The following is a 27,022-nucleotide window of genomic DNA, read 5'->3' as shown; positions in this document are numbered from 1 at the left end:
CTTATGGGTGATGTGATACTACTGAGTAGTGATAGGCTTGAGGCTTCTGCCAAATGCAAGACTCAAATATGCCAGGCATATGACCTGGATTAAAATGAGATGCCATCCTTCCCCCTTCACTCTTTCTCTCTCTCTCTCTCTCTCTCTCTCTCTCTCTCTCTCTCTCTCTCTCTCTCTCTCTGTGTGTGTAGGATGGGCACCAGTCTAGGCAACAAAAAATATAATAAAAAAAGGCCAGTCCTTGAACAGAGTCAAAAGTGGTCGTCAAAAACTGAAGGACAAGTGTCTTGAAACCTCCCTCTTGAAAGACTTCAAGTCATAGGAAGGAGGAAATACCGAAGGGAGTTCCAGAGTTTACCAGAAAAAGGGATGAATGACTGAAAATACTGGTTAACTCTTGCATTAGAGAAATGGACAGAATAGGGTGACAGAAAGAAGAGTCTTGTGCAGCGAGGCCACAGAAGGATGGGAGGCATGCAGTTAGCAAGATCAGAAGAGCAGTTAGCATGAAAATAGTGGTAGAAGATAGCAAGAAATGCAATATTGTGGCAATGAGAGAGAGGCTGAAGACAGACAGTTAGAGGAGAGGAGTTGATGAGACAAAAAGCTTTTGATTCCACGCTGTCCAAAAGAGTGGTATGAGTGGAACCCCCTTATGAACATAGACAGATAAGGCCCCCGTACAGAGTTAGAAGCTGGGAGGAGGTGAGAAAAACTGGTGGAGATGACTCAGAATCCCTAACTTCATAGAAGTTGTTTTAGCTAGAGATGAGATGTGAAGTTTCCAGTTTAGATTATAAGTAAAGAACAGACCGAGGATGTTCAGTATAGAAGAGGGGGACAGTTGAGTTTCATTGAAGAAGGGGGTATAGTTATCTGGGAGGTTGTGTTGAGTTAATAGATGGAGGAATTGAGTTTTTGAGGTATTGAAAAATACTAAGTTTGCTTTGCCGCAATCAGAAATTTTAGAGAGATTGGAAATCAGGCATTCTGTGGCTTCCCTGCGAGAACTGTTTACTTCCTGAAGGGTTGGACGTCTACAAAAAGACTTGGAAAAGTGCAGGGTGGTATCATCAGCATAGGAATGGATAGAACAAGAAGTTTGGTTTAGAAGATCATTGATGAATAATAGGAAGACAGTGGGTGACAGGACAGAACCCTGAGGAACACCACTGTTAATAGATTTAGAAGAAGAACAGTGACTGTCTACCACAGCAGCAATAGAACAGTCAGAAAGGAAATTTGAGATGAAGTTACAGAGAGAAAGATAGAAGCTGTAGGAGGGTAGTTTGGAAATCAAAGCTCTGTCGTGGACTCTATCAAAAGCTTTTGTTATGTTTAAAGCAACAACAAAAGTTTCACCAAAATCTCAAAAAAAGAGGATGACCAAGACTTAGTAAGGAAAGCCAGATCAGCAGTGGAGTGGCCTTGACAGAAACCATACTAGTGATCAGATAGAAGGTTGTGAAGTGATAGATGTTTAAGAATCTTCCTGTTGAGGATAAATTCAGGAACTTTAGATAGGCAGGAAATTAAAGCAATAGGATTGTAGTTTAAGGGTTTAGAGCAGTCACCCTTTTTAGGAACAGACTTAATGTAGGCAAACTTACCACAAGAAGGAAAAGTAGATGTTGATAGACTGAGTTGAAAGAGTTTGACTAGGCACGATGCAAACACAGAGGCACAGTTTTGGAGAACAATAGGAGGGACCCCATCCGGTTCACATGCGTTCAAAGGGTTTAGGCCAACAAGAGCATGGAGAACATCACTGCAAAGGATCTTAATGGGTAGCATGATGTAGTTAGAGGGTGGAGGAGAGGGAGGAACAAGCCCTGAGTCATCCAAGTTAGAGTTTTTACCAAAGGCCTGACCAGAGTTCAGCTTTAGAAATAGATGAGATGGCAATGGTGCCATGAAGTTGAAATAAAGGAGGGGAAAATGAAGAAGCAAAGTTATTGGGGATGTTTTTGGCTAGGTGCCAGAAGTCACAAGGGGACTTCTTTTTGAAAGATTTTGACACTTTCTATTAATGAAGGAGTTTTTGGGATCATTCCAGGCAGAAATATAAAGTGCATGAGATTCAGGTAATGGAAGGCTCAAGTACCTTTTCTGGGCCACCTCTCTATCATATATAGCACAAGAACAAGCTGTGTTAAACCAAGGTTTGAAAGGTTTAGGTCAAGAAAAAGAGTGGGGATGTATGCCTCCATGACAGACACTACCACCTCTTATGCGTTCAGCACAAAGATGGATCTCTGACACAGAAGCAGTAGTTTGTAGCGAAGGTGAGGTGCTACTTGGCCGCCCGGAAGTTGCTCAAGCGAGAAGTGTAGGCTCCCAACTATGACTCTTGGTCATAGCAGTGTTTAGTCCTTGAAGGGTAACAGTTTCCAGTGTCATAACAGTGTAGCTCTGGCAAAGGAAACTTAGCCTGGGTATTCTCTGTTTATTCAGCAAAAACATGAACAATATATACAACAATTACTTAACACAACAAACGACACACACAAAATGATATATACAAAATTATGGAAAAAGAGAGTGTATGTGTGTGTGTATGTCTGTGTGAAGAAAGGAGTAAAAAGATGTATTGAGAAGATGTGTAACACATGTGTCAAAGAGCGTGCACAGAATGTGTACAGTAAGAGATATGTATAAAGTGAGGAAAGAAGAGATGAAAGACAAAAGTCTGTGCAGTAGAGAGAGTGAAAACGGAAGGGTGAAAATATAACAGAAAACGGAGTGCTAGGAGCGGTGACTTGTGTCCCGCTACAAGTTTTTCCAAGGAAAATCCATACAATACCTCCTCATGTCCCCCATATTAGCAGAAGCAAAATGCCAGAGGTACCTCGACTTTGGTGGATCCTGAGGAGGGACTGGAGTGATAGGGTAAGATACAGATATGAGGTTGTGATCAGAGGAACCCAATGGAGAAGATAGGGTAACATCATAAGCAGAAGGGCTAGAAGTTAGGAAAAGGTCAAGAATGTTGGGCTTATCTCCAAGACAGTCAGGAATACAGGTAAGGTGTTGCACCAGTTGCTCCAGGTCATGGAGGATAGCAAAGTTGAAGGCTAGTTCACCAGGATGGTCAGTGAAGGGAGAGGAAAGCCAAAGCTGGTGGTGAACATTGAAGTCTCCAAGAATGGAGATCTCCTTTAAAGGGAAGAGTGTCAGAATGTGCTCCACTTTGGAAGTTAAGTAGTCAAAGAATTTCTTATAATCAGAGGAGTTAGGTGAGAGGTATACAACACAGATAAATTTAATTTGAGAGTGACTCTGTAGTCATAGCCAGATGGTAGAAAATTTGGAAGATTCAAGAGCGTGGGCATGAGAGCAGGTTAAGTTGTTGTGCACATAGACGCAACATCCAGCTTTGGATTCAGAATGAGGAAAGAGAAAGTAGGAGGGAACAGAAAAGGGGCAACTGTCAGTTACCTCAGACACCTGTGTTTGAGTGAGGAAAAGAAGATGAAGTTTAGTAGAGAAAAGGTGGTGTTCTACAGATTGAAAATTAGATCTAAGACTGCGAATGTTACAGAAGTTAATGAAAAAACAGTTGAGGGGGGAGTGTCAAGACACTTAGGGTTGATACCAGAAGAGCTGTTCAATCTGGGGACATCTGTGGTCCCCTCCCGAGAAGGGGACTCATAGGCTGGTGTAGGGGTCGCCATATTGATTTTGAATTTTGAATGAAGGGTGTGTGTGTGTGTGTGTGTGTGTGTGTGTGTGTGTGTGTGTGTGTGTGTGTGTGTGTAATTAGGTACATATAGTTTTGTGGAAGGAAGAGAGCCCACTTATGTTGTGAGACACAAATGGAAACATTCAGCTAGGTCACAGCTGGGCTTAATGATAAGTTCACAGCACCCCCTGATGCAGTGCTTTAGATCTCACTAGGAGTAATTATCATTTTGCAAGGTGTCTACTGTTTCCTTCTCCTAAACATAATTGGTGTTAGTACTGATCCTTGCAGAACTCCACTTATTACTGCTCTCCATTTTGACTTATTGCTTCTGATTAATTGCTTCTGATTACTGTTCTCATTTTTCTGTCCATCAAAATGTCAGTCATCCATTTTAGTAAAGATCCTCCCAGTTTTTCTATATTTTTCAGTTTCTATATTAGCCTTTTGTGTGGTACTTTATCAAATGCCTTTTTTAGTTCCAAGTATATTCAGTCAGCCCATCCATCTCACTCTTGCACTATGTCTGTTACTCTTGAGTAGAAGCTTATCAGATTTCTTACACAAGATCTTCTTTCTCTGAATCCAAATTGTCTCTCTGTTATCACATTGTTGTCTTCCAGGTATTTCACCCATCTGTTCTTGTTGATCTTTTCACAAATCTTTGCTACTACACTTGTCAGCAATACTGATATATAGTTTAATGGATCTTCTTTAATTCCAGCCTTGTGAATTGCGGTAATATCTGCCTGTTTCCAATCTTTAGGTACTCTTCCTTCCAACAGGATGGTGCTGATTACAGTGTGTATCACTTTGGCTAGTTATGGGCTGCACTCCTTTAGAATCCAGTTTGACACACTATCAGGTCCCATTGCTTTCCTTACATCCAGTTCTTCCAAAATATCCTTTACTTCTTCTGTTGATGTTACAATCTCTTTCAAACCATTCCCAATTTCTATCATTATCCTTTCTTCCCTTAAACACTGAGTGTAAGTATCTGTTGAACACTTCAGCCATTTCTTTTGGGTCTTCGACTATTTTTTTCTCTGACTGTTACTTTACTGATGTCTTCTTTAATCTTCAATTTTCCATTGATAAATCTATAAAACACTTCTGGTTGGTCTTTACATTTGTCCACAACATTCTTTTCATAATTCTTCCACTCATCTCTATGTATTTTGACGTTCCTCTTTTTTATATAATTGCCCCACAAGTCATGTCACTTATTTTTCCCCCTCTTGTTCCATGCTTTTCTCTCTCCAGTCAAACTTAACACATCTCTTGTTATAACAGTCCTTCTTAAATAAGTTCTTCATTGATTTCTTAGGTAAAGTTGTCCAGGAAGGTGGTCCAGTTTTCTTCTGTCACCTGTTTGAAATGCTTTGTTCCAATCCACTTCTTTGAAATGCTTCCTAAGCTGTCCAAAATTTGTCTAACTATAGTTCAACCATTCTCTCCTGTGGTCTTCTTTTCTTGCACTGATGTTTTTATCCATTACTAAGAACTGAATGAAAACATGACTTGTTCCTTGGTAAAAATTAGATCGAGTCTTGATGGTATTTCATTTACTCTGAATCTTGTTTTCTTTAACCCACTGCATAAGAATATTCTCAACAGCCAACTCCAGTAATTTGTTCCCTCATGATGACTCACTATCTTCTGTGGTCCAGCTTTCCCAAGATACCTCTTTGCAATTAAAGTCTCCCATCAGTACATCTTAATTTTCTTTAAGTAACTTGGAAAAACATGCCCTTGTGTCTTCCAGCTTTCTCTTGTATTCTTCCTCTCTCCCTGAGTTGGAATCAGGGGGAACATAAGTCACTACAATATTTTGGCATCTTCCCAGATTTCTTTTTAAGCTTACTTTCAGTACTTCTGCCTCCTTCTCTCCACATGTAGTAGACTCCACCATCAATTGTTTTCTAACTAGGAGCATCACACTTCCACCCTGCTTACATTTTCTATTTCTTATCCAGAGGTTGTTTGTTCCATCTCCAGTTTTTAAAATATCCACATCATGCACCAGTTTTGTTTCAACAATTCCCATGATATCTGGTTTCTCATCTTTTAAATAATTTTTTTACTTCCAACACTGCTAACATTAATCCATTTATGTTTGTATTCACCACTTTTAATCCTCACCCCTTTGCATTGTCCTGTATCCTGTACCACTTTCTTATTCTTAACCTCATGTCTATAGAATCTCTTCTTCTCCACCTCTGATCTTTCTTCATTCTTTTCATTTTTTCTCTTTTTAGTTCATTTATAGTGGCTCTCTCTTCTCGGGTCCTATCTTTATTCACACTCATTTGTGCTCTTCAACTCTGGTCAATTTCCAAGGTTGGTCCATTATTTCTTCAGCTGCTGCTTGTGACCCAAACCTTATTTTAATGGGACATTGTCTACCCTCAGCATATCTGCCTAATCTTTGAATTTCTTCAGTCTCTTCTGTCAGCTCCTTGTCTTCTTGTATCATCTCCAGCATTTCATCCATACACCTTTTTTCCTTCTTTTCTCTTTCATGTCTTTGTGGTACACACTCCTCCTTTAACCAAATACCATTGCAGTTTTCTTCCTATCTACTGTGTCTCTCACCAAGTTTTCTTTCTGCTTGATCACTTTAACAACCTTTTCTGTTAGCACACTTTCATTTACCTTAGTTTGCTCTTCCACAATCTTCCTGAAGTCGACCTTTTCCTTCTGTTCCTTCCAAATTTCCTGCTTTACATTCAACTCATCAACCTTGCTTTCATATAGTGCCAATTTCTTGTGTAAATCAACATACACACCTTTCCAAACTCCCTTCTCAGCAGTCAAAATTTTAACCATTCTTTCCATCTTTTCCACTCACTGGTATCTCTCTCATTTCACTCTCCAGCTTAATAATAATCCATCTTCTCATCATGCCCTCTTCAATTTTTTCCTCATCCTCTCCAAACCAGAAAATCCCTCTGTCTTACCTTTGGATAGTACCAGTTGGAGGGGTAAAGGTGGTAGGGGCCAGGTAGGGGCCAAGGTGGCTCCCTCTTCCCTCTCAATATGGTGATTATTTCAATTTCCACTAACTTTTTTTGGAGACAGGACAACAGCAAGCAATACTAGTGCAACTCTCACCTCAGTATCCACCACCAGGGACAGCTCTCAGTGATGTAAACAGCAGAATATTAACAGCAGCATCTGTTGTTGTCCACCTGTCCACCATCTTGGTGTGTGTGTGTGTGTGTGTGTGTGTGTGTGTGTGTGTGTGTGTGTGTGTGTGATTCACCTACACTCATCTGCTGGTCACCCAGCCAGCTGTTCCCCTACAGAAAGAGCTCAGAGCTCATAGTGACCAATCTTTGGGTAGAACTAAGACCATTGACACACCACACACCGGAACAGTGAGGTAACAACCCCTCAGGTTACATCCGTACCTACTTGCTGCTAGGTGAACAGGAGCTACACATTAAGAGGCTCACCCATTTGCCTCGCCATGCCCAGGATTCGAACCTGAGCCTCCTTGGTTGTGAGACGAGCCTGCTGACCACTACACTACACGGTGTGTGTGTGTGTGTGTGTGTGTGTGTGTGTGTGTGTGTGTGTGGTGCTAGAAAGAGAGATATTGATATTGATGTTTTTTATTGTTCACAGTTACATTTAAAACAACATCAGTAAAGAATACAGAATAGTAAACATATAGGTCTGATGATCCTAAACTCCCATATGGACCATAGATTAAGAAAAAAAGAGCATATGTTTATGGAGATATGGCTTGCAGTACATGTGTTCTATGAGACATTAATGAATATTTTTTAAAGAAAAAATCTTGCAAAATAAAAGAAATCACAAATTACATAAAACTGAAAGATACAACAAAAAACAAAAACAAATATACAAAAGCCCAAACAAATTCTAAAAGCCCAAGTATATAAAAACAGACAAAATATGCAAAACACAGGAACAGACATAGAAGAAAAAAAAAAAAAAAGAAGGAAAGAAATACAAACACAAGAATCCAACCACAAATGACCATTACAAAAAGGGCTGTCAGCCTGGTTTCAAGCACTATACATGGAAACAAGCAAAAGTCCAGACAGGCAAAATCCTAAATACACAGCAGACAGCATTCAAACCCAGCATCCAGCAACCAGAAATAGCATCTAGACACACAGCATCAAGACACAAAGATAGACAGAAATCTAAACACTTGAGTCCAAGCATGCTAAACCACACAAAAGCATGAATATAAAAGGCACAATTAAAGCTCAAGTAATGCAGACACACACACAAAATAAAAATATAAATAAAATAAATAATACACACACTTAGTATACTGCACATTTCATGCTAAGGAGACTATAGATAACCATGCTCTTAAAATTACATTATTTCACACAAAATCAATGATATTATTCCGCACAAAAACAGTCTATGATATATAATATTCTGCCAATAAGCAGAGAGAGAGAGAGAGAGAGAGAGAGAGAGAGAGAGAGAGAGAGAGAGAGAGAGAGAGAGAGAGAGAGAGAGAGAGAGAGAGAGAGAGAGAGAGAGAGAGAGAGAGAGAGAGAGAGAGAGAGTTCCATACATAGAGTTACATAGAAAAACAGGCCACAACAGACCTTGCAGTCCTCACGAGGTGACCTGACCTTAGACTACTAAGGTGATAGTAGAAGAAAAGGACAGAAAAGCAGAAGGCTTTCTCCCCACCCTCCACTCATTCTGGCATAAGCCATACAGGAAAAACAGGTCGGAAAGAATTACCTTATGGGGTTAGGGGAGAGAGGGAGAAAAAAAAAATTATAGGAAAGAAAGAAAATAGATGAAATGAGGTGCCCACATTTCCTGAGGACAAGGAAGTTAATCACTAGCAAACACATGCTGTTAGCTGTTGATTACAGGCAAGATATTTATCAAGACAACATTTAAAAGTCTCAGTGGTGTTGCAGTCTATCAAGTCCCGAGGAAGCCCATTCCATAGATTTACAACTTGAAGGAAAAAATTATTTTTTTGATTCGTGAGAGTTAAAGGATTTCCCAACAATTTTGCAACCGTTTCCTCACTTGTAATTTGAATAGTCTATCATGAAATATTTACTGCAGTCCATGTTATCAATGCCTTTGATGATTTTAAACACCTGTATTAAGTTGCCTCTTAGTCTTCTTTGTGTTAATGGGAAAAAAAAAATTAATTCTTTAAGATGTTCTTTGTATGATTTGTTTCTTAGGCTTGGTTTCATTTTTGTTACTCTTAGCTGAACTCTTTCTAATTTATCAGTGTCTTTCTGGTAGTAGGAGCACCATGCTTGAATGCAATATTCCAAAAGGGGATGGACTAAAGAGTTATACAAAGTGAGGATTGTATCCTTAGATTTATGTTCAAAAGGTCTGCCAATTAAGCCAATTACCTTATTTGCTTTCTTTATGACTTATGAACATTGTTGGCTAGATTTTTAAGCTACTCGATATTGTCACTCCTAAATCGATTTTGTTGTCAACACTTGTAAGTTGGGTACCATTTAAAATATACTTTCTTTTTTTGTTTCTATACCTTATGTGAAGCATTTTGCACTTATCTGCATTAAAATTCATCTACCAGGTTTGCCCCCACTCAGTCAATTTGTCTAGATTTTTCTACATTTCTGTTACCTGTTCATTAGAGACTATGGAATTCGCAATTTTGGTGTCATCAGCAAGCTTCGATATTACACTGGTAACACCCTCATCTATGTCATTGATATAAACAAGGAAGAGAACAGGTCCTAAGACTGATCCCTGTGCCACCCTGCTGGTTATGTTAGTCCACTTGGATACTTTTCCATTTATTACTAATCTTTGTTTGTTTATTTAGCCAGTTTTCAACCCAACGCAACATGTCGCCTTGGATACTGTGTGATTTTAGTTTAATCAGTAAATGTTTGTGGGGGACTTTGTCAAAGGCCTTTTGAAAATCAAGATATATTATATCTTCCGCTTTATTCTTATTGCATGGCTGGTTCAGAATATCATAGAAGAAGTAAGTCTAAGAGTTTCGTCAAACAAGCATTTGTTGCGGAAGCCATGTTGAGTATTTTTAAATTGTTTTCTTCTATTTGATTAACGAGTTTATCTCTTATTAGTGTTTCAAGCATCTTGCATGTGACTGAGGTTAAGCTAATTGGCTGGTAATTATATGATAAAGATTTACTGCCTTTTTTGAAAATCAGAGTTACGTTAGCGAGCTTCCATTCATCAGGCATTGTAACAGACTACAAGGATTTGTTGAACAATAGGGTTAATGGTTTAACTAATTCTGGTTTTGCTTCTTTTAAGATGCGGGGTGAGATCATGTGAGGCCCAGGTGACTTGCTTACTTTAAGTTTATCAATGCATTTTGACACGTCACTTTCTGTTATATTGATGCTACTTAGGACTTCATTGTTATTAAGCTGGACTTCTACTGTAAATACTGAGGCAAAGAAAGCATTTAGAATGTTACTAATTTGCTCCTCATCATTAGTGTAATCTCCATTTTACATCAATTATGGGTCCAACAGTTGAAGTAATCACTTTCTTTTGCCTGATAAAGCTATAAAATTCCTTTTGGTTCGTTTTACTCTGGTTTGCAACATGTAACTCAGTGGACCTTTTGCTATGTTTGGTTAACCTCTTTGCTTTTATGTCTTAGTTCAACGAAGCTAGTATGTTCTTCATTATAACTGAAGGATTTTAATCTATTATGTGCATTCCTCTTGGCATGCAAGCATTCAGCTATTTGATTGTTCCACCACTTTGGCTTAACGTTTTTAGTGGGATGTCAATTTTTCATGGGTATGCATTCTTATACTGCTTATAAGTATCTATCCATGAAAAATTTCCAGTGAGCAGAGAGAGAGAGAGAGAGAGAGAGAGAGAGAGAGAGAGAGAGAGAGAGAGAGAGAGAGAGAGAGAGAGAGAGAGAGAGAGAGAGAGAGAGAGAGAGCACAAAAATATGTTTGCCATTACCATTAGGGACTTTATCCAATTTTTGCTGATAATAGTGAAATCTGGAAACACAAACCTGATCCTGCTTAACCACATAACCATGGTTGTAAGAATTTTAGTGTGATAGACCTTTGAATCTAATGAAAGCAAGTTCCACTTTAGTGAAGTCTGATTTATTGAGGTATTACTGTATTCTTCTTGCCATGCTGTCAAAGACAATGTTATGAAAGTTTATACAGTTTTTTTCCAATAATGTTTTTTCATAATGTGATTACTTGTTGTATTTAGTTAGTTTTGTCTTAAAAATGAGTGATATTCATACTGTCCAATCCTCATACATATATTATTGTGCGTTTGTGTTGGCATTCTATCTTGGTCACTCCTATCATTCTGAGAACTTTACCCTGATATATAAACAAACATTTTTCTGCATAAAAACCTGACTAATGTAATTATTTTTATCCTACAGAATCTTAAGTTCATATGAAGTGATGGCCAATTCACTTGCTAAATCCCTAATCATAAACAAAGTCAAGGCAGCAATTGGCTTGAGTCGTAGTACTGGCTTGATCTCAGGTAAGTTTTTGTGATTGATGTGTATATAAATGCCAATATTAGCTTAATTGTATGATCATAGATGAAAAGAACTATTGAATCTCCTCAAAGAGTTGTGTATACAGCAAAACCTCTGAATATAACTTTAATTCATTCAGGCAGATAATTTATAACTTGAAAATTTATATTCATAATTAATTTTTTCCTATTAAAAATAAAGAAAAATAAAACCAATCTTACCTATAATGTGCACAGCACTGACAGTCACAGTCATTGGTATTATTCATGGTAACTAACATTGCTAAGAGTTTTCTATAGGAAATATTAATTAAAACAACATTAATATAGACAATAAATAATCAGGAAAGAAGGATGACTGGCCAAATATCCTTATGAGGTCAGTCACTTGAATGCAGCTCTCATGTTTTTCAATCATATCTTTTCTCACTGCAATGGTGATGGAGTCCTTTGCCCTCTTGGCTGGAACTATGAACTTCTTTCCAGATACCAAAGCAAGCACAGGAAATACAGGAATAGAACACAAAAAAAAAAAGAAATGCAGGTCATAACACCTTGGCAAAAGCAACAAGTGAGATGGATAGACTCCTGCCAGAGTGTTGCCAGACAGTCTACTCTGAAAATCCCTAAATAGTATTCAGGGAATAAATCTCCCAAAATACCCATTCCATATATTTCCATACATGTCATAAAAACTGGCAGAGGCAGCATATTTAAGCATGGAGAAAATTTTCATTCAAGATTAAAATATGTATTTGTATGCCATTCAGATTTGGAAAATTTTGCATTTAGACTTGTTTGTGTTCAGGGTTTCTACTGCATTGGACTCGCTTCCCTTTATTATCATTTTCAGTTATAAATATTTTGTAATGTGTTATACTCTTGTCTGTTTCTAGCTTGCAACTGGATTGTACCCCTAATCTGGTAAGCTCATTACTGATTGGTCAGGGGCTTGAGGCACCCTGTCTCCCTGCTCAGAAATGATCTCTTCACACCACATGCTTTACTTCTATGATCTATAGGTCACTTATTTCACATAATATAGGTTGAATTCAAAGACTGTTATGAAAGTTAATACAGTTTTTTCCAAGCTGATTGTTTTGTAGAAATATTCAAGTTGTTGCAAATACAAATAATTGATTTGATAGGGAACCTCCTTTTGAACACAATAGTATTATCATAATATAGACAAGTTAAAAAGGAAGGGAGGTAAAAAAGAGTTTATACCAAGTTGTAATTGCTGGACTGGAGTGTTCAACATTGTATGTGGCAAACAGTGTACACATGTTTAAAGAGAAACTAGGACCAGTACTGAATGAAAACATGATCACTATGTGGTTATGGAGACCAGACAAAATTAACTTTGGCTTGTACCCTGTACAATACAACTAGGTAAACACACACACACACATGGGCACAGCATGAACCCAAATATTTTTTGAGAGCTTCAAGGAAAAGGCCTTCAGCACAGTGCACACAAATAAATGAATGTGGAAAATTGAAGAAGACAATGTGAAAATATGAGAAGAAATATGTAACTTAATAGCAATGATAAAGGCATGAAAGGAAGAAAGAGAAATGGGTGGTAACAATGTAAAAAAGATATACAGTGATATAATAGAGATGAAAAAAAGCGAGAAGGAAAGAGAAAAAGGAAATAAAGAAATGAGAGAAGAGGTAACAAAAATAGTGAACTTAAACAAGAAGTACTGTGAAGAAATTAAGAAACTCAGTGAAGAGAACGAAGAGTTAAAGAAAACTGCAAGAGAGAGAGGTTAAGGTTGGAGAAATTAAAGAGTTAGTGACAGAAGAAGTCAAAAGTTGGAAAGAAGAGAGAGAACAACAACAAAAGGTGGACAGTAAACAGGAACACAATAAAGATTTGGAAAAGAAAATAATAAAGGAAAAAAGCAATCTTGTGAGAGATACAGTACAGAGAAAGATGTGTGTGGTGGTATTTGGGGTTAAGGAGAACCTGCACATGAAAATAGCTAGAGATAAAGAAGTGAAAAGGACAAAGGAAATTATAGCAGAAGTGGCAGAGGAAGGAGATGGGATAATAGAACAAATTGAAGAGGTTTTCAGGATTGGAAAGTATGAAGAAAATGGAACAAAACCAATGAAAATAAGATTCATGTCATGAACAGCAGTGGAACATGTCTTGCAAAGAACAGGAAAATTGACAAAAATAGAAGGAATGAAAGAAATATGGATAAAAAGAGACATGAAATAAACCTAGAAACAAGAAATAGTATATAGGAAATGATAAGGAAAAGTAGCAAAGTGCTCACAATAGACAACTTCAACACTAAAGAAATTAACTGGGAGGAGATGGAAGTGAAAGAAAATGTTGGGTCATAGTGTAAAGAACTATGCAAATCATGATGGTGAATACAATGAGACAGTAGGTGAATGAGCTTACAAGATGCAGAGGAGAAGAACCATCACAGTTGGACTTAGTATTTACAAAAACCCCTGAAAGTAGACTAAGTATACATTGTTTGAGTCCACTGGGAAGGAGTGATCATGTGATAACAGAAATAGTACCACATGAGGAAAAGTGTTGCACAGGAAAGAACAATATAGAAATAGGAGACAGAACTATGCTAAGGCAAACTTTTGCAGAACTTAACAAATTTTATGGAAAAATTAACTGGAAAGAGCTATTTGAAGGTAAAGTAGTGCAAGAAAATATGAGATATTTTTGAGCAAGTATAAAGGGGGGGGTGCAATAGTTTGTGCTAAGTTATAAAGTGAAAATCAGGAAACATGAATTGTGTAATGCAAATGAATGTGTGTAGAAGCAAAAAAGAAAAAAAAAGAGGACAAGGCATGGAAGAGAATGATGAGACAGCTGAACAGAAATGCTTGAGAAGAATACAGAAAGACAAGGAATGAATATAGCAAAATAAGAAGAGATAAAGAAAGAAACTTTGAAAGTGACATAGTAAGAAAATATGAGGAAGAACCCAAACTCTTCTGCAGATACATAAACAGGAAAATAAAACAAGGATGGCATAGACAAGTTAAAAAGGGAAAGAAGAATTTATGAAACTACTGAGGAGATGAGTGAACTAATGAATGAGAATTTTCAGTCTGTTTACAAAGGAAACTGAATTTGTGGCACCGAAAGTGGTATCACAGAATGAGGGAATACAGGAGATACAAGTAAAGAGACAAGAAATCAAGAAATTACTGGAGGAGCTGGATGAAAGTACTTGGAAGAGCTGGATGTTAGAAAATCTGTGGGACCAGATCAAGTGAATGGATATTAAAAGAATTCAGAGAACAAATGGAAGAACTCATATAGGATATAATTAACAGCTCATTCAGAGAAGGAAAAGTACCAAGGGAATGGAAAAGACCTAACATTGTCCCAATATACAAAGGGGAAAATAAAATGGAACCATTAAATTATAGACCAGTGTCACTAACAAGTATTGTAAACAAGCTTTGTGAAATAGTAATTAAAAATAGATGGGTGCAATATTTAGAAGATTAAAAGATAATTACAGAAAAAGAATTTGGATTCAGGATCCCGTGTGATCCTGTATCACAAATTTACTGAGCTTCTGTACGAGAGTAAGAGATGGAGTGCAAGAGAGGGACAGATGGGTTGATGTGGTATACCTGGATCTCAAAAAAGTATCAGATAAAGTTCCCCACAAAAGCCTTATGTGGAAGCTAGAGAATGGAGGAGGACTAAAGGGAACAACATTGGGATGGATGGAGGATTATTTACAAGGGAGGGAAATGAGAACAGTAATTAGAGACATTAATTCAAGTTGGCGCAGAGTGACAAGTCGGGTACTGCAAGGATCTGTGTTGGGACCTATTATGTTTTGAATATATATAAATGATAGGACAGAGGATGTAAATAGTTATATAAACTTTTTTGCTGATGATGCAAAAATAATTGAAATAATAAAGGGTGAAAATGACTGCAAAGAGTTACAAAAGGATATTGACAAGATACATGCATGGAGCCAAAGAAGGAAACTAGAATTTAATGTCAGAAAATTCCACGTGTTGGAAATAGGAAAAAGTAAAGAGTGGAAATAGGAAAAAGTAAAAAAATATCTTTGTGAAAGTACAAAAATGAGAGGAGAAATAATAATGAAAAGTAATGAAGAAAAAGATTGGGGAGTAATGATTCAGGACATACTATCACCTGAAAGGCACATGAAAGGGCTATTTGGCTCTACATACAGCTTGTTAACAAACATCAGGGTGGTGTTTAACTATTTAGATAAAGAAATGATGGAGAAAATTATAACAAGCATGATACAACCTATCTCCACATAGAAAAAAAGATATATGGAAACTGGAAAGAATACAAAGGATATCAATGAAGATGATACCAGAATTGAAAGACTTAAGCTATGAAGAAAGACTTGAAGAGATGGGATTACCAACACTACAAGAGAGAAGAGAAAGAGGAGACCTAATAACAGTGTACAAATTAGTAAAAAATATAGAAAGAATAGACAGAAATTACTTGCTACCACAGATAGAGGAGGGAGAGAGACGGATGAGGTGGCATGGGAAAAAAATAAAGAAGAGTGGATGTTCAAGCGACATCAAGAAATACAGCTTCCCGAGACTATTGAAATCTGGAGTGATTTGAAGGAAAAGGTGGTTGTAGCAAACAGTGTACACACTGGATAAATATGGTTATGGAGACAGGACAAAATGAGCTTTGGTTCATTCCCTGTACAATACAACTAGATAAATACACACACACACATGGCAAAAGAAAAAAAGGAAAGGATTATTGTCAAATATATACCACCCAAGACAAGTGCATGGAAGACAAATGAGTATAAGGAGATGTGAGGAGTGTGGAAGTGCTTGGATAATATGATCAGGAAAACAAATAAGGTGTTTCTTATGGGTGACTAATTGCAAGAATATAAATTGAGAGGAGTTGGAACTAGGGGGAGGCTGTGGATTTGTGAAGTGAAGAGATAATCCAATTAGCAATGGTGAATACTTTAGAGTAGTGGGTAGATGAAGCTACAAAATACAGAGAAGAAAAGCAGCTTTTAATGCTTGAGTTAGTGTTTACCAGGAAGCTGGAATCTGGGTTAAATATGAAGTATCTGCTCCTATTAGGAAAAAGTGATCATGTTGTAAATAGAGTTTAAATTAGAAGGGGTAAAAGCAAAGGATTGGAAAGAAGACTACAGAAATGGCAGACTAAATATGCAAGGGCAAATTTTGAAGAATTTAAAAAAAATTATGGAAGTATATAGTGGAATAAGCTGTTGAAAGTTAAGGAAGCAGACAAAACATGAAGCGCTATTAGATAAGTACAATGAGGGAGCATTTAAATTTGTACCAATGTACAAAGTAAAAAAGAGCAGACATAGTTGGTATGATGCCAGTTGTGCAAAGACCAAAAAAGATAAAGACAAAGCATGGAAGAAGATGAAGCAGTGGATTGAGGGAAGTAGAGAAAAATATAAACAAGCAAGAAAATGTCTTAGGATAAGAAGAGAAGAAGAAAAGAACTTTGAAAAGGATATAGTGAACAAATGTAGGGAGGAACCAAAGCTTTTCTATAGATACGTCGATGGTAAAATGAAATTTTACTAATTTATAATTATATTAATTATATATAATTAATATAATTATATTAATTATATAATTAATATAATTAATTGGTTAGTAATTGGTCTTTTCCTGTATTTGTTTTTTAACCACCTCTGTGAAGCTAACTTTTTCATCCTCATGTTCTTTCTTCCAGGCATTTCTCAGTTCCTCCAGTTTGGTTTCACATACTGCCCCTTCCATTTTTTCTGTACTATCCTCCACATTTTGCTGCAGCCCTTTCAGAGTTACTTCATATTCCTTACACTTAGTCTTGAGTATCTCATTTTCTTTCTTTAGTTCCTCCATTGCCTCTTTCATCTCATTGTTTACCTTTAGAGCACTCACATTCACTATACTTCTTTCTCAATTCTTTGTTTTCCATAATAAGTTTGTCCTGCTTTTCCAGAATATATGTGTGTGTGTGTGTGTGTGTGTGTGTGTGTGTGTGTGTGTATAATGCAGAATACTCCATTCCATTGCTTACAGCTTGGTATAAACTGTTGTTTACCTCCCTTCCTTTTCAACTTATCTGAATTCTGATAAAAACATCTTGTTCAAACACCACTATTTTTATTTACAACAGCTTGATATTTCTACAAAACAATCCAGCTAGTTTTGACTTAAAAAAAAAAAGAAGGAAATGGATATCATGTCACAAAACAAAAACATATCCAGTAACAGTAAAAGAAAACTAGAAGTATTGCAAAAAATGGACTACAGGGTTTCTGTTCATCACGTGTGTGAAGCTTGTGGCAAAGGATCATCAGCTGTGTATGATATAAAGAAACAGTGGGAAAAGTTGAAGCAGTTATTTGCTTCTGAGAAACAAGTGTGGATTAAAAAAAAAGAAGAAAAAAAAGGTGCAGATCATGATCAGGTGCAGTGGTGCAGGTGCAGTGGTTTCACTAGTGAAAGAATAATGGTGTGGACCCATCTGGCACAACGATGATAAAAAGAAGTTAATGTGTTTCATAGAGAGTTTGGTTGGAAACATCACTGTGAGTATACAGAGGGGTAGATGCAGAGATTTCAGAGGTATCATGGCAACTCATTGCATAAGGTCTGTGGAGGATATGATTGGTGAATGAGAAAGGAGCAGCAGAATATGTTGGAAAGTTTGCCAGGCTTGCTCCCTGTTCCATTATATTTGTGTCTGATTTGCATTTAGTACAGTAGTCATTCCATTTTACTTGAAAATTATCTTTGGCACTCTATTTAAATATTTTTAGACATATTGGGAGATTTATTAATGCTGTCAGTGATAACCCTCAGTTAATCTTGGAAAATACTGAATTCAGAATACAGTAAAATCCCTCTCATCCGGCATTGGAGTATCCGGCAGCTTCAAGTATCCGGCACATTTTTTCCCCAAGCCTTAAAATCAATAAAAAATGAATGTGTACTCATAAAATCAATTAAAATTCCCGCGTGAGGCATACTTTGTCCCCTCGCCACCAGAGCGCACTGCTTCGCGCCACCCGCGGTCCACTGCACTGTGTTTACTCAGTGACACAGTGACGCCTTCATCATGCCTAAAGTTGTAGAAAAGATTCGTGTTGTGCTTACACTTAAGCAGCTGATCAGATCAGCTGCTGATTAAGATCAGCTGATATTTGTTATGGTAAGATGCGTGAGTGTAGGGTGGTGATTGTGGATATAATTTCACTTCTATTCAAGTATCCGGCAATATTCAAGTATCCTGCATGTCGGCGGTCCTGTTGATGCCGGATAAGAGGGATTTTACTGTAGTTCTAAAACCAAGAATGCTGATATTGATGGTCAACCTGCATTACATTGCATTTGTCATCTATCTGTGTCCATTTGTCCATTCTATCTGACTCTGCATGAAAATTCTGATATTTTCTATTCAGGAAAAGTTTTGACTACCTATTTCATCGCAAAAAATGTAGGATTGTTCATATATAAATTTTTATATGTGGTGCTTTGTTAAAAATCATTTAATTGAAAATTGAAAATTAAAAGCTAAACATTTTTAAAAATTAAAAAATTTTGTGAAATTTACAAAATATTACAAGTATTATGTCAAAATCTGAAAACCATAGAGCAAGTCCAAGAAAAGAGAGAGAAAAAAAATCAAGTGTCCCTCTTAAGAAGGTGCTGGCAAAAGATCTAGGTGGCATTCATATAGTGTAGAGTATCTTTCCATGGTGGCTTGTTGGAAGGCAAGGTGGTTGATCATTGCAACACAAATGGATAGTGCTTCCTTAGTGTACTGCCAGCTCTCACAATAAAGACTCCCTACTGGTCTGTGCCCCTACACACTAAAGATGGATCAATACACTCATTCCTACCACCAAGGGAGTTTGAAGGAGTTGCAGGGAAAGGATTCTTCCACTGGTGTTGATGTGGCTTCTTTCTCTGGCCACAGTTGTCTCAGTTCCAATGGATGTAGCTTAATACAGGAGTGTAGACAGCTGCTAACAAGGCTGGGGATCTCAGACAAGCAAGCACTAGAGAAAGTAGTGCTCTGTTTTCCCAAATTGAGGCCCTCAATAGAGGGATTTACAATTTCAAGCTAGATTCAGAATAAAGCATGTGGACCAGAGAAGAGGTTAATGTGTGACTGACAGGGCATCTGGAAAGTGAGTGCCAGCTTAGCTCCATGAAAGAGTAGTTGTCCATTTGGCTACTTACTTAGTCATCACCAACATATAAATATTTAGGTTTTATGATTAACAATAAACTAAAAGGTAGTGCAAACACCAATATGCAAGTGAAGAAATGTAACCAAAGAATCCCTTTTTTAGGTATTTTGAACTTGCATGTAGATAGAAATATAATTAGCCTTTTCTACAAGTCAACAATAGAGTCAATATTTCTAGATCTAACTCCTCTCATGATTTTTGGCACCCCACCAAAAATACATCCAACAACTTTTTTTCATCTTTCCCTCCTCTGTTTCAATCTGATGGCACCATTACCACTTCATCTATCTCTAAAGCTGAACTCTTCACCAAAACCTGTGCTAAAACCTCTACTCTAAATTATTCAAAGCTTGTTTCTCCCTCTTCTTCACCCTCCAACTATTTCATGCCTCCTGTTAAGATTCTTACTATGCCATGCCCTCACTGGCCTTAGCTGTTGGAAAGCTTATGTACCTGAGGGAGTCCCTTCAGTTGTTCTCTGTGTCTTCATGCTTGCACCTTGCTTGGTCAAACTTGATCAACTGTCTGTCAACATCTACCTTTCCTTCCTGCAGGAAGTTTGCCCAAATTCAGCAGGGTCCTGAAAAAGGCGATCACTCTAATCCCTCATACTATCACACTATTAGTTTATTATCCATTCAGCCATTCCAGGTTCCCATTTTTTATTTTTTTTTCTATTTTTTTTTTTTTTTTTAGACTTTATGTTGTGCCTTAAACATACAACTGAATGGAAATAACCTAAATCATATATAGAAAAAATAAAGTAAGAGAAAACATGAAGTACCGTTTATTTCGGAGTATAAGATGGCACTTGAATCATCCTAAAAAAGGCACAAAAAAAAGTGGGTCATCCTATGTGTCAGATACAGAAACAATGACCTTAAAATTTTATGCAAAATACCATTGTAAATAAACACCAACCTCAAAATGATGAGTCATCAAAAGTTCCTGGCACCTTCAGTCTTGAAAACAGTTGTAGCATTAACAATTTTTATTTTACACTAAAATTCTCTCTCTCTCTCTCTCTCTCTCTCTCTCTCTCTCTCTCTCTCTCTCTCTCTCTCTCTCTCTCTCTCTCTCTCTCTCTCTCTCTCTCTCTGTGTGTGTGTGTATTTACCTAGTTGTATTTACCTAGTTGTGTTTTACAGGAAAAGAGCTATGCTCGTGCTGTCCTGTCTTCATATCTGTAAGCATCTAGCTTAACGTGTGTGTGTGTGTGTGTGTGTGTGTGTGTGTGTGTGTGTGTGTGTGTGTGTGTGTGTGTGTGTGTGTGTGTGTGTGTGTGTGTGTAAAAGTAAAAATAATCCTGAGAATTGCTAAATAGAATGAGACTGATAGAGAATGAAAATAGAATTATACAAGTGAGAAAGAGTGAGAAAGGACGAAGCAAAAATGAAATTGAATAAATGAGGGGAGAGAGATCCAGGTATCACTCCCTTGTCCCTTATCTCTGACAGATATGGGGTAGGGGAGGCGACAGGGAGGGAGGTTTGAGACCAGATAAAAGAGGAAGGGAAAGAAACAATGGGAGGAAGGGGTATATAGGAAAGGATAGTACATGGGGCAAGAAGGTGAGAGAGAGAGAGAGAGAGAGAGAGAGAGAGAGAGAGAGAGAGAGAGAGAGAGAGAGAGAGAGAGAGAGAGAGAGAGAGAGAGAGAGAGAGAGAGAGAGGAAATGGGGAGAAATGGGGGAGAGGGGCGGAGAAGGGGGAGGAGGGGAAGGAATGAGGGAGGACGAATGTAAGAGGGTCTAGTAACCAAGTGGCGTCACTTGAACTGGCGTTCATGTTCAAATTAGAGGACTTTTCTTCTTCATTTTTCCCTCTGTTTCAGTCTGATGGCACCATTACCACTTCATCTATCTCTAAAGCTAAATTCTTCATCATAACCTGTGCTAAAACCTCTACTCTAAATGACTGAGGAAGGAATGAGGAAGAATGAACATAAGAGAGTTTAGTGACTGAGTGGCGTCACTTGAACAGGTGTTTGTGTTCAAATTGGAGGAACATGTTCGAATTTGGGGACAAAATTTGTTCACCAACCCTGTTCAAATTGGAAGTTGTTCAAATTGAATCATGAGGTATGATTGTACCAGGGAAAACTGCTCCTAGACAAGAGGAGTTGCTAAGATGAAATTGCATGATTTACAATAATGTTTTTGCAGTATGACCACATAGAAAGTAAAGGTGCTAGTGTGTGTGTGTGTGTGTGTGTGTATGTAGTCCAATAATCTGTAAAAACCTTAGAATCCAGAATATTTCTGGTCCTCAGCATTCCAGATACAGGATTTCCTGTTTATATTTCTTTAAGCATTACATAGTATGATAACAATGATTGAGACATTAATAAGAATATTTTTGTAAAATCTATATTCTTTCTTTAATTTAGGAGGTGCTCCCATTTCTAAGGAAGTCTTGGAATTCTTCATGAGCTTGGACCTACCTATTATGGAGGGATACGGGCTTTCAGAGAGCATGAGCATATGTTCAATGAATATGATAGAGGAAGGAATGTTCAAACTAGGAAGTGTTGGCAAGGTAAGTGAATTTCATTTGTTAAGACAATAAGAAGTAAGAGTTGAATACTAGTAGTCACTGATTCAAAACTACCATAATATTTTTTTTTTTATTAATTAATTAATTCATTCATTTATTTATTTATTTATTTACTTATTTTTATTTTTTCTACAAATTTTGAGCTCTTTCTGTCATACAAAAACACACACTCTGGAATGACTTAAAGTGAAGATGTGGTTATGGCAGACAGTGTATACATATTTAAAGGGAAACAGGAAAAATATAGATGTTACCTATCAAAGGTTACTGTTCCATGTAAAGCATTGTCATCCAACACAGAACTTTTGAGATGGTCATTTGTTCTGTTTGGATGGAAGTCTTAAGCCATACAACATTAGCAAAATGTAGAGCTCATATACATGCTAGTGTCAGCATTTTTCAATTTTTCATTTTTTGCATAAATTTCCTTGGCGATTCTTCATCAAGATCAGGCTCATAATGCTGATCTATTACACCACAGTACTCCCATGAGTTTCATGGTATCCAAGATTCATGACCCTCAAATTTCACGCTGAGGCCCATAGTCTTACTATCCTGACTTTTGCACATTATTTCCTCAATTGTAGAAGAGAAGTCAAAAAGTATAGTTTCCCATATAGAAGTATTGATGTATGGAATAGTCTGGATGAGGAGATAGTAAATGCAGAAATTATACATGGATTCAAGGCTAAGTTGGATATTAAAAGATATGGAGATGGGACAGCACGAGCATACCTCTTTTCCCATAAAGCACAACTAGATAAATACACACACACTAATATGATTCTGGAGTTGAGTAAATCGATCTATGAAGAGAAATTAAGAATGTTGGAAATTGCTATCCTTGAAAATAGGAGAGAGAGAGGAGATTTAATAAATATCTATAGAATGATAAATGGTATGCAAAATGTGGACAAAGAATGTTTTATAAATTTAGACTCACAGACTACAAGGGGACACAATAAGAAGTTGAAGAAAGTTAACTGTAGAAGAGACATTAAGAAGTATAGTTTTCCTCACAGAAGTGTGAACAAATGGAATGAACTCAGTGAAGATGTTGTAAATGCTGAAACTGTCCATACTTTTAAGACCAAACTAGATAGATATAGAGATGGGATGCTATGAGATTACTCCCCTCCTGCAAACCACAACTAGGTAAACACACACACACACACACACACACACACACAGACAGACACACACAATGCAACTCCCAACCTTGGAAGAGATGAGAGAGAGGTGACATGATTGCACTTTAACAGATTACTGAGTGGGATGGAAAAACTAGATAGGAAAGATCTATTTGTAATGAATGAAAGAGAAACAAGGAGACATTAAAGAAAACTAAAAGCAATCACCTGCAGAAAGAAAAATATAAAGAAGTTTAGCTCCCCTCTTAGAAGCATTGAGGCATGAAATGGAGTGGAGATGGAAGTGATGTGTGCTAGAAATACTCATAACTTTAAGGAAAAGTTGGATACAAACAGTTATGGAGATGGGACAGTATGAGCTTAGCTCCTCTCTTGTATATCATAACTAGGTAAATACAAACAAGGTTCCCAATGAAAGACCTATTTGGAAACTTGAAAATATTGGAGGGCTAAATAGAACAATAATAAAAGGATGTAAAATTACTTAAAAGGACTAGAAATAAGAACATTGGTTAAAGATGAAAAGTAAGCTTTAAAAACAAGCATCAATAATGTTCATTGTTTATATATATGATGTGCCAGAAAGAATTGATAGTTACATCAGCCTGTTGACAGAAGGTGCCAAATTACAGAAAGAAATAAAAAGTTACAAGTCTGAATATCTACAAAATTACATGAATAAAATTTATGAATTGAGCAAAAAAAATAGGAAATGAAATTCAGTGTAAGTAAATGTCACATGATGGAGATGGACAAAATTGAAAAGACCACAATGGACATAGAAGACAGGAAACAAATTTATTAAAACAGTTCAGGAAGAAAAGAATGTAGGAGTAGCAATGCAAGATAACTTACAACCAGAGAAGCATATTCATAGAATAATTGGGAACATTTACAGATTACTAAGAAATAAGAACAGCTTTTCACCACATGGATGAAAATATTATGAGAAAAATAATCACTACAATAAGCAGACCTAGATTGGAATACACAGCAGTTGTGTGGTCTCCATATAAGAAGAAGCATGTAAATAAACTCAAAACAATACAAAAAATAACAGCAAAAACGGTGCCATAACTTGAGCAATTAAGTAATGAAGAAAGATAAGAAAAAATAGGCCTACCAACACTAGAACAAAGGAGAAAGAGAGGTTTGATTACTAAGAGTTGGTAAATTAAATAAAAGTAGATAATGACAAACTGTTAGTAAAAGAGACATACAATCTTGAAAGTAAAAGTTGAGTTGAGAAAAGGAAGGTGTCTAAACAACAAAAAGAAGAATTGTTTTTTCCACAGACACACTGAAGTTTAGAATGGACTAAATGAAGATATAGTTTTGGTGACAAGTGTGCACAAACTAAAGAAAAATTAGATGTGTCGATATTAGGATGGGACCATGCAAGTGTAGCTCAGGCCCTATAAATTACAACACACACACACACACACACACACACACACACACACACACACACACACACACAGTTTTAGATGCTGTGATGCTTCACTTGCCACTCTACCAGATTTGAGGACAAAACATACACACACACACACACACACACACACACACACACACACACATCACATATGATGATATCAGGGAAGATGGTGACCAGCATGGCAAATATTTTTGAAGGTCTCAAGAAAGACCTCACTGTAATTTATATAAATAAACGAATGTGGAAAATTGAAGAAGAAAATGTGAAAATACGAGAAGAAATACGTAATTTCACAGCGATAATAAAGAGATGGAAGGAAGAGAGGTGGATTGTGAAAATGTAAAAAAAGATATCCAGTGATATAACAGAGATGAAGAAGGAGATGAAAAGAGAAAAAGAAAACAAAGAACTGAGAGAAGAGGTGACAAAAATAGTGGACTTAAACAAGAAGTACTGTGAAGAAATTAAGAAATTCAAGGAAGAGAATGAGGAGTTAAAGAAAACTTTACAGAGAGAGAGAGAGAGAGATTGAGGTTGGAAAAGTAAGAGTTAGTGACAGAGGAAGTTTTGGAAAGAAGAGAGAGAAAAACAAAAGGTGGATATGGAGGAGATAATAAGGCAACAGGAACACAATAAGGACATGGAAAAGCAAGTGATTAAAAAAATAAAGAAAAAAAGCAATCTTGTGAGAGACATGGCACAGAGAAAGATGTGTGATGGTGGTATTTGGGGTCAAGGAGAAAAACCTGCACATGAAAATAGCTAGAGAGAAAGAAGAAGTGAAAAGGGTTAAGGAAATTATAGCAGAAGTGGCAAAGGAAGGAGGGGGGATAATGGAACAAGTTGAAGAGGTTTTCAGGATTGGAAAGTATGAAGAAAATAGAACAAAACCAATGGAAATAAGATTCATTTCACAAACAGCAGTGGAACATGTGTTACAAAGAACAGGAAAGTTGGCAAAAGTAGAAGTAATGAGGGGAATATGGATAAAAAGAGACATGAATGAAGAAGTGAGAAGTAAACTGAAAGAGTTGAGAATAGAGGCTGGGTAAAAAAAACGAGGAGAGAACACAGGAACAAGTGAGTTTGGAAAGTTGTGGACATGAAAGTGAGGAAATAGTGGCACAAAGATGCCATAGAAGATCACCAAGCAGAAGCTTAAAAATTATGTATACAAATATAGATGGTTTGGTGTCAAGCCTATTGCAACTTAAAGACTGCCTAAAAGAATAATAAACCAGACATGGTAAGTTTAATGGAGACGAAACTAAAAGAGGAAGTAAAGTTGAGATTTGCAAAGGAAGGATATAGCACATGAAGGAGAAACAGAAAAGGAATGTTGTTGAGGAAGTGAAATATGGTGATGGAATGGTGGAAACTTTTGTGTGTTGTGATTAAGATGAAAGGAAGTGAAAAAAAGAAAGTTATTGTGATGTACATGCCACCAAAAAACTAATGCATGGGAGACCAATAGATATAAAATTATGCACTAGAAATAAGAAATAGCTTAGAGGAAATGATAAGGTAAATAACAAAGTGCTCTTTGTAGGCAACTTTAACACTAAAGGAATTAACTGGGAGGAGATGGAAGTGAAAGAAAATGTCGGGTCATAGAGCAGAGAACTTATGCATACCATGATGGTGAATACAATAAGACAGTGGATAAATGAACCCACAAGATGCAGAGGTGAAGAAGAACCATCACAGTTGGACTTATAGGAGGAAACAGTGCTGCCTAGTAATGAACAGTTTAGAAATGGGAGACAGAACTATGCTAAAGCAAACTTTGTAGAGCTTAATAAATTTTATGTAAAAATCAACTGGAAAGAGCTATTTGAGGGTAAAGTAGTGCAAGAAAAATATGAGATATTTTTGAGCAAGTATAGAGAGGGGATGCAACAGTTTGTACCAAGTTATAAAGTGAAAATTAGGAAGCATGAATGGTATAATACCAGGTGTGTAGAAGCAAAAAAGAAAAAGGACAGGGCATGGAGGAAAATTATGAGACAACTGAACAGAAATGCTTGAGAAGAACACAGAAAGGCAAGGAGTGAATATGGTATAATAAGAAAAAAAGAAAGAAATTTTGAAATTGACATAGTGAGAAAATGCAAGGAAGAGCTCAAACTCTTCTACAGATACGTAAATGGAAAAACAAAACAGGGATAACATAAACAAGTTAAGAAGAAAAGAAAGAATTTATGAAACTACTGAGGAGATGAGTAAACTAATGTATGAGAGTTTTCACTCAGTTTACAAAGGAAACTGGTTTTGTGGCACCAAAAGTGGTATCTCAGAATGAGGGAATACAGGAGATACAAGTAGAGAGACAAGAAATCAAGAAACCACTGGAAGAGCTGGATTTTAGAAAAGCTATGGGACCAGATCAAGTAAATGGATGGATATTAAAAGAATGCTGAGAA

The 27,022-nt window shown here is 36.9% G+C and overlaps 1 protein-coding gene across 8 annotated transcripts in view; it reads left to right on the top strand.

The window, feature by feature from the left end:
* LOC135102818 (long-chain-fatty-acid--CoA ligase ACSBG2-like) overlaps positions 1-27,022 on the top strand; it is a 98,820-nt gene that overhangs the window by 46,179 nt on the left and 25,619 nt on the right. For all 8 annotated transcript variants that reach the window (XM_064008355.1, XM_064008356.1, XM_064008362.1 and 5 more), the window contains 2 exons: positions 11,094-11,200; positions 21,847-21,995. In XM_064008355.1, coding sequence (XP_063864425.1) covers positions 11,094-11,200; positions 21,847-21,995 — 256 coding nt within the window. The remainder of the gene's footprint in view (positions 1-11,093; positions 11,201-21,846; positions 21,996-27,022) is intronic.

Source organism: Scylla paramamosain, chromosome 8 (assembly GCF_035594125.1).
Source record: "Scylla paramamosain isolate STU-SP2022 chromosome 8, ASM3559412v1, whole genome shotgun sequence".
Lineage (NCBI taxonomy): Eukaryota > Metazoa > Arthropoda > Malacostraca > Decapoda > Portunidae > Scylla > Scylla paramamosain.
The sequence above is the reverse complement of the archived record's forward strand: the minus strand, read 5'-3'. Positions and strand labels throughout refer to the sequence as shown.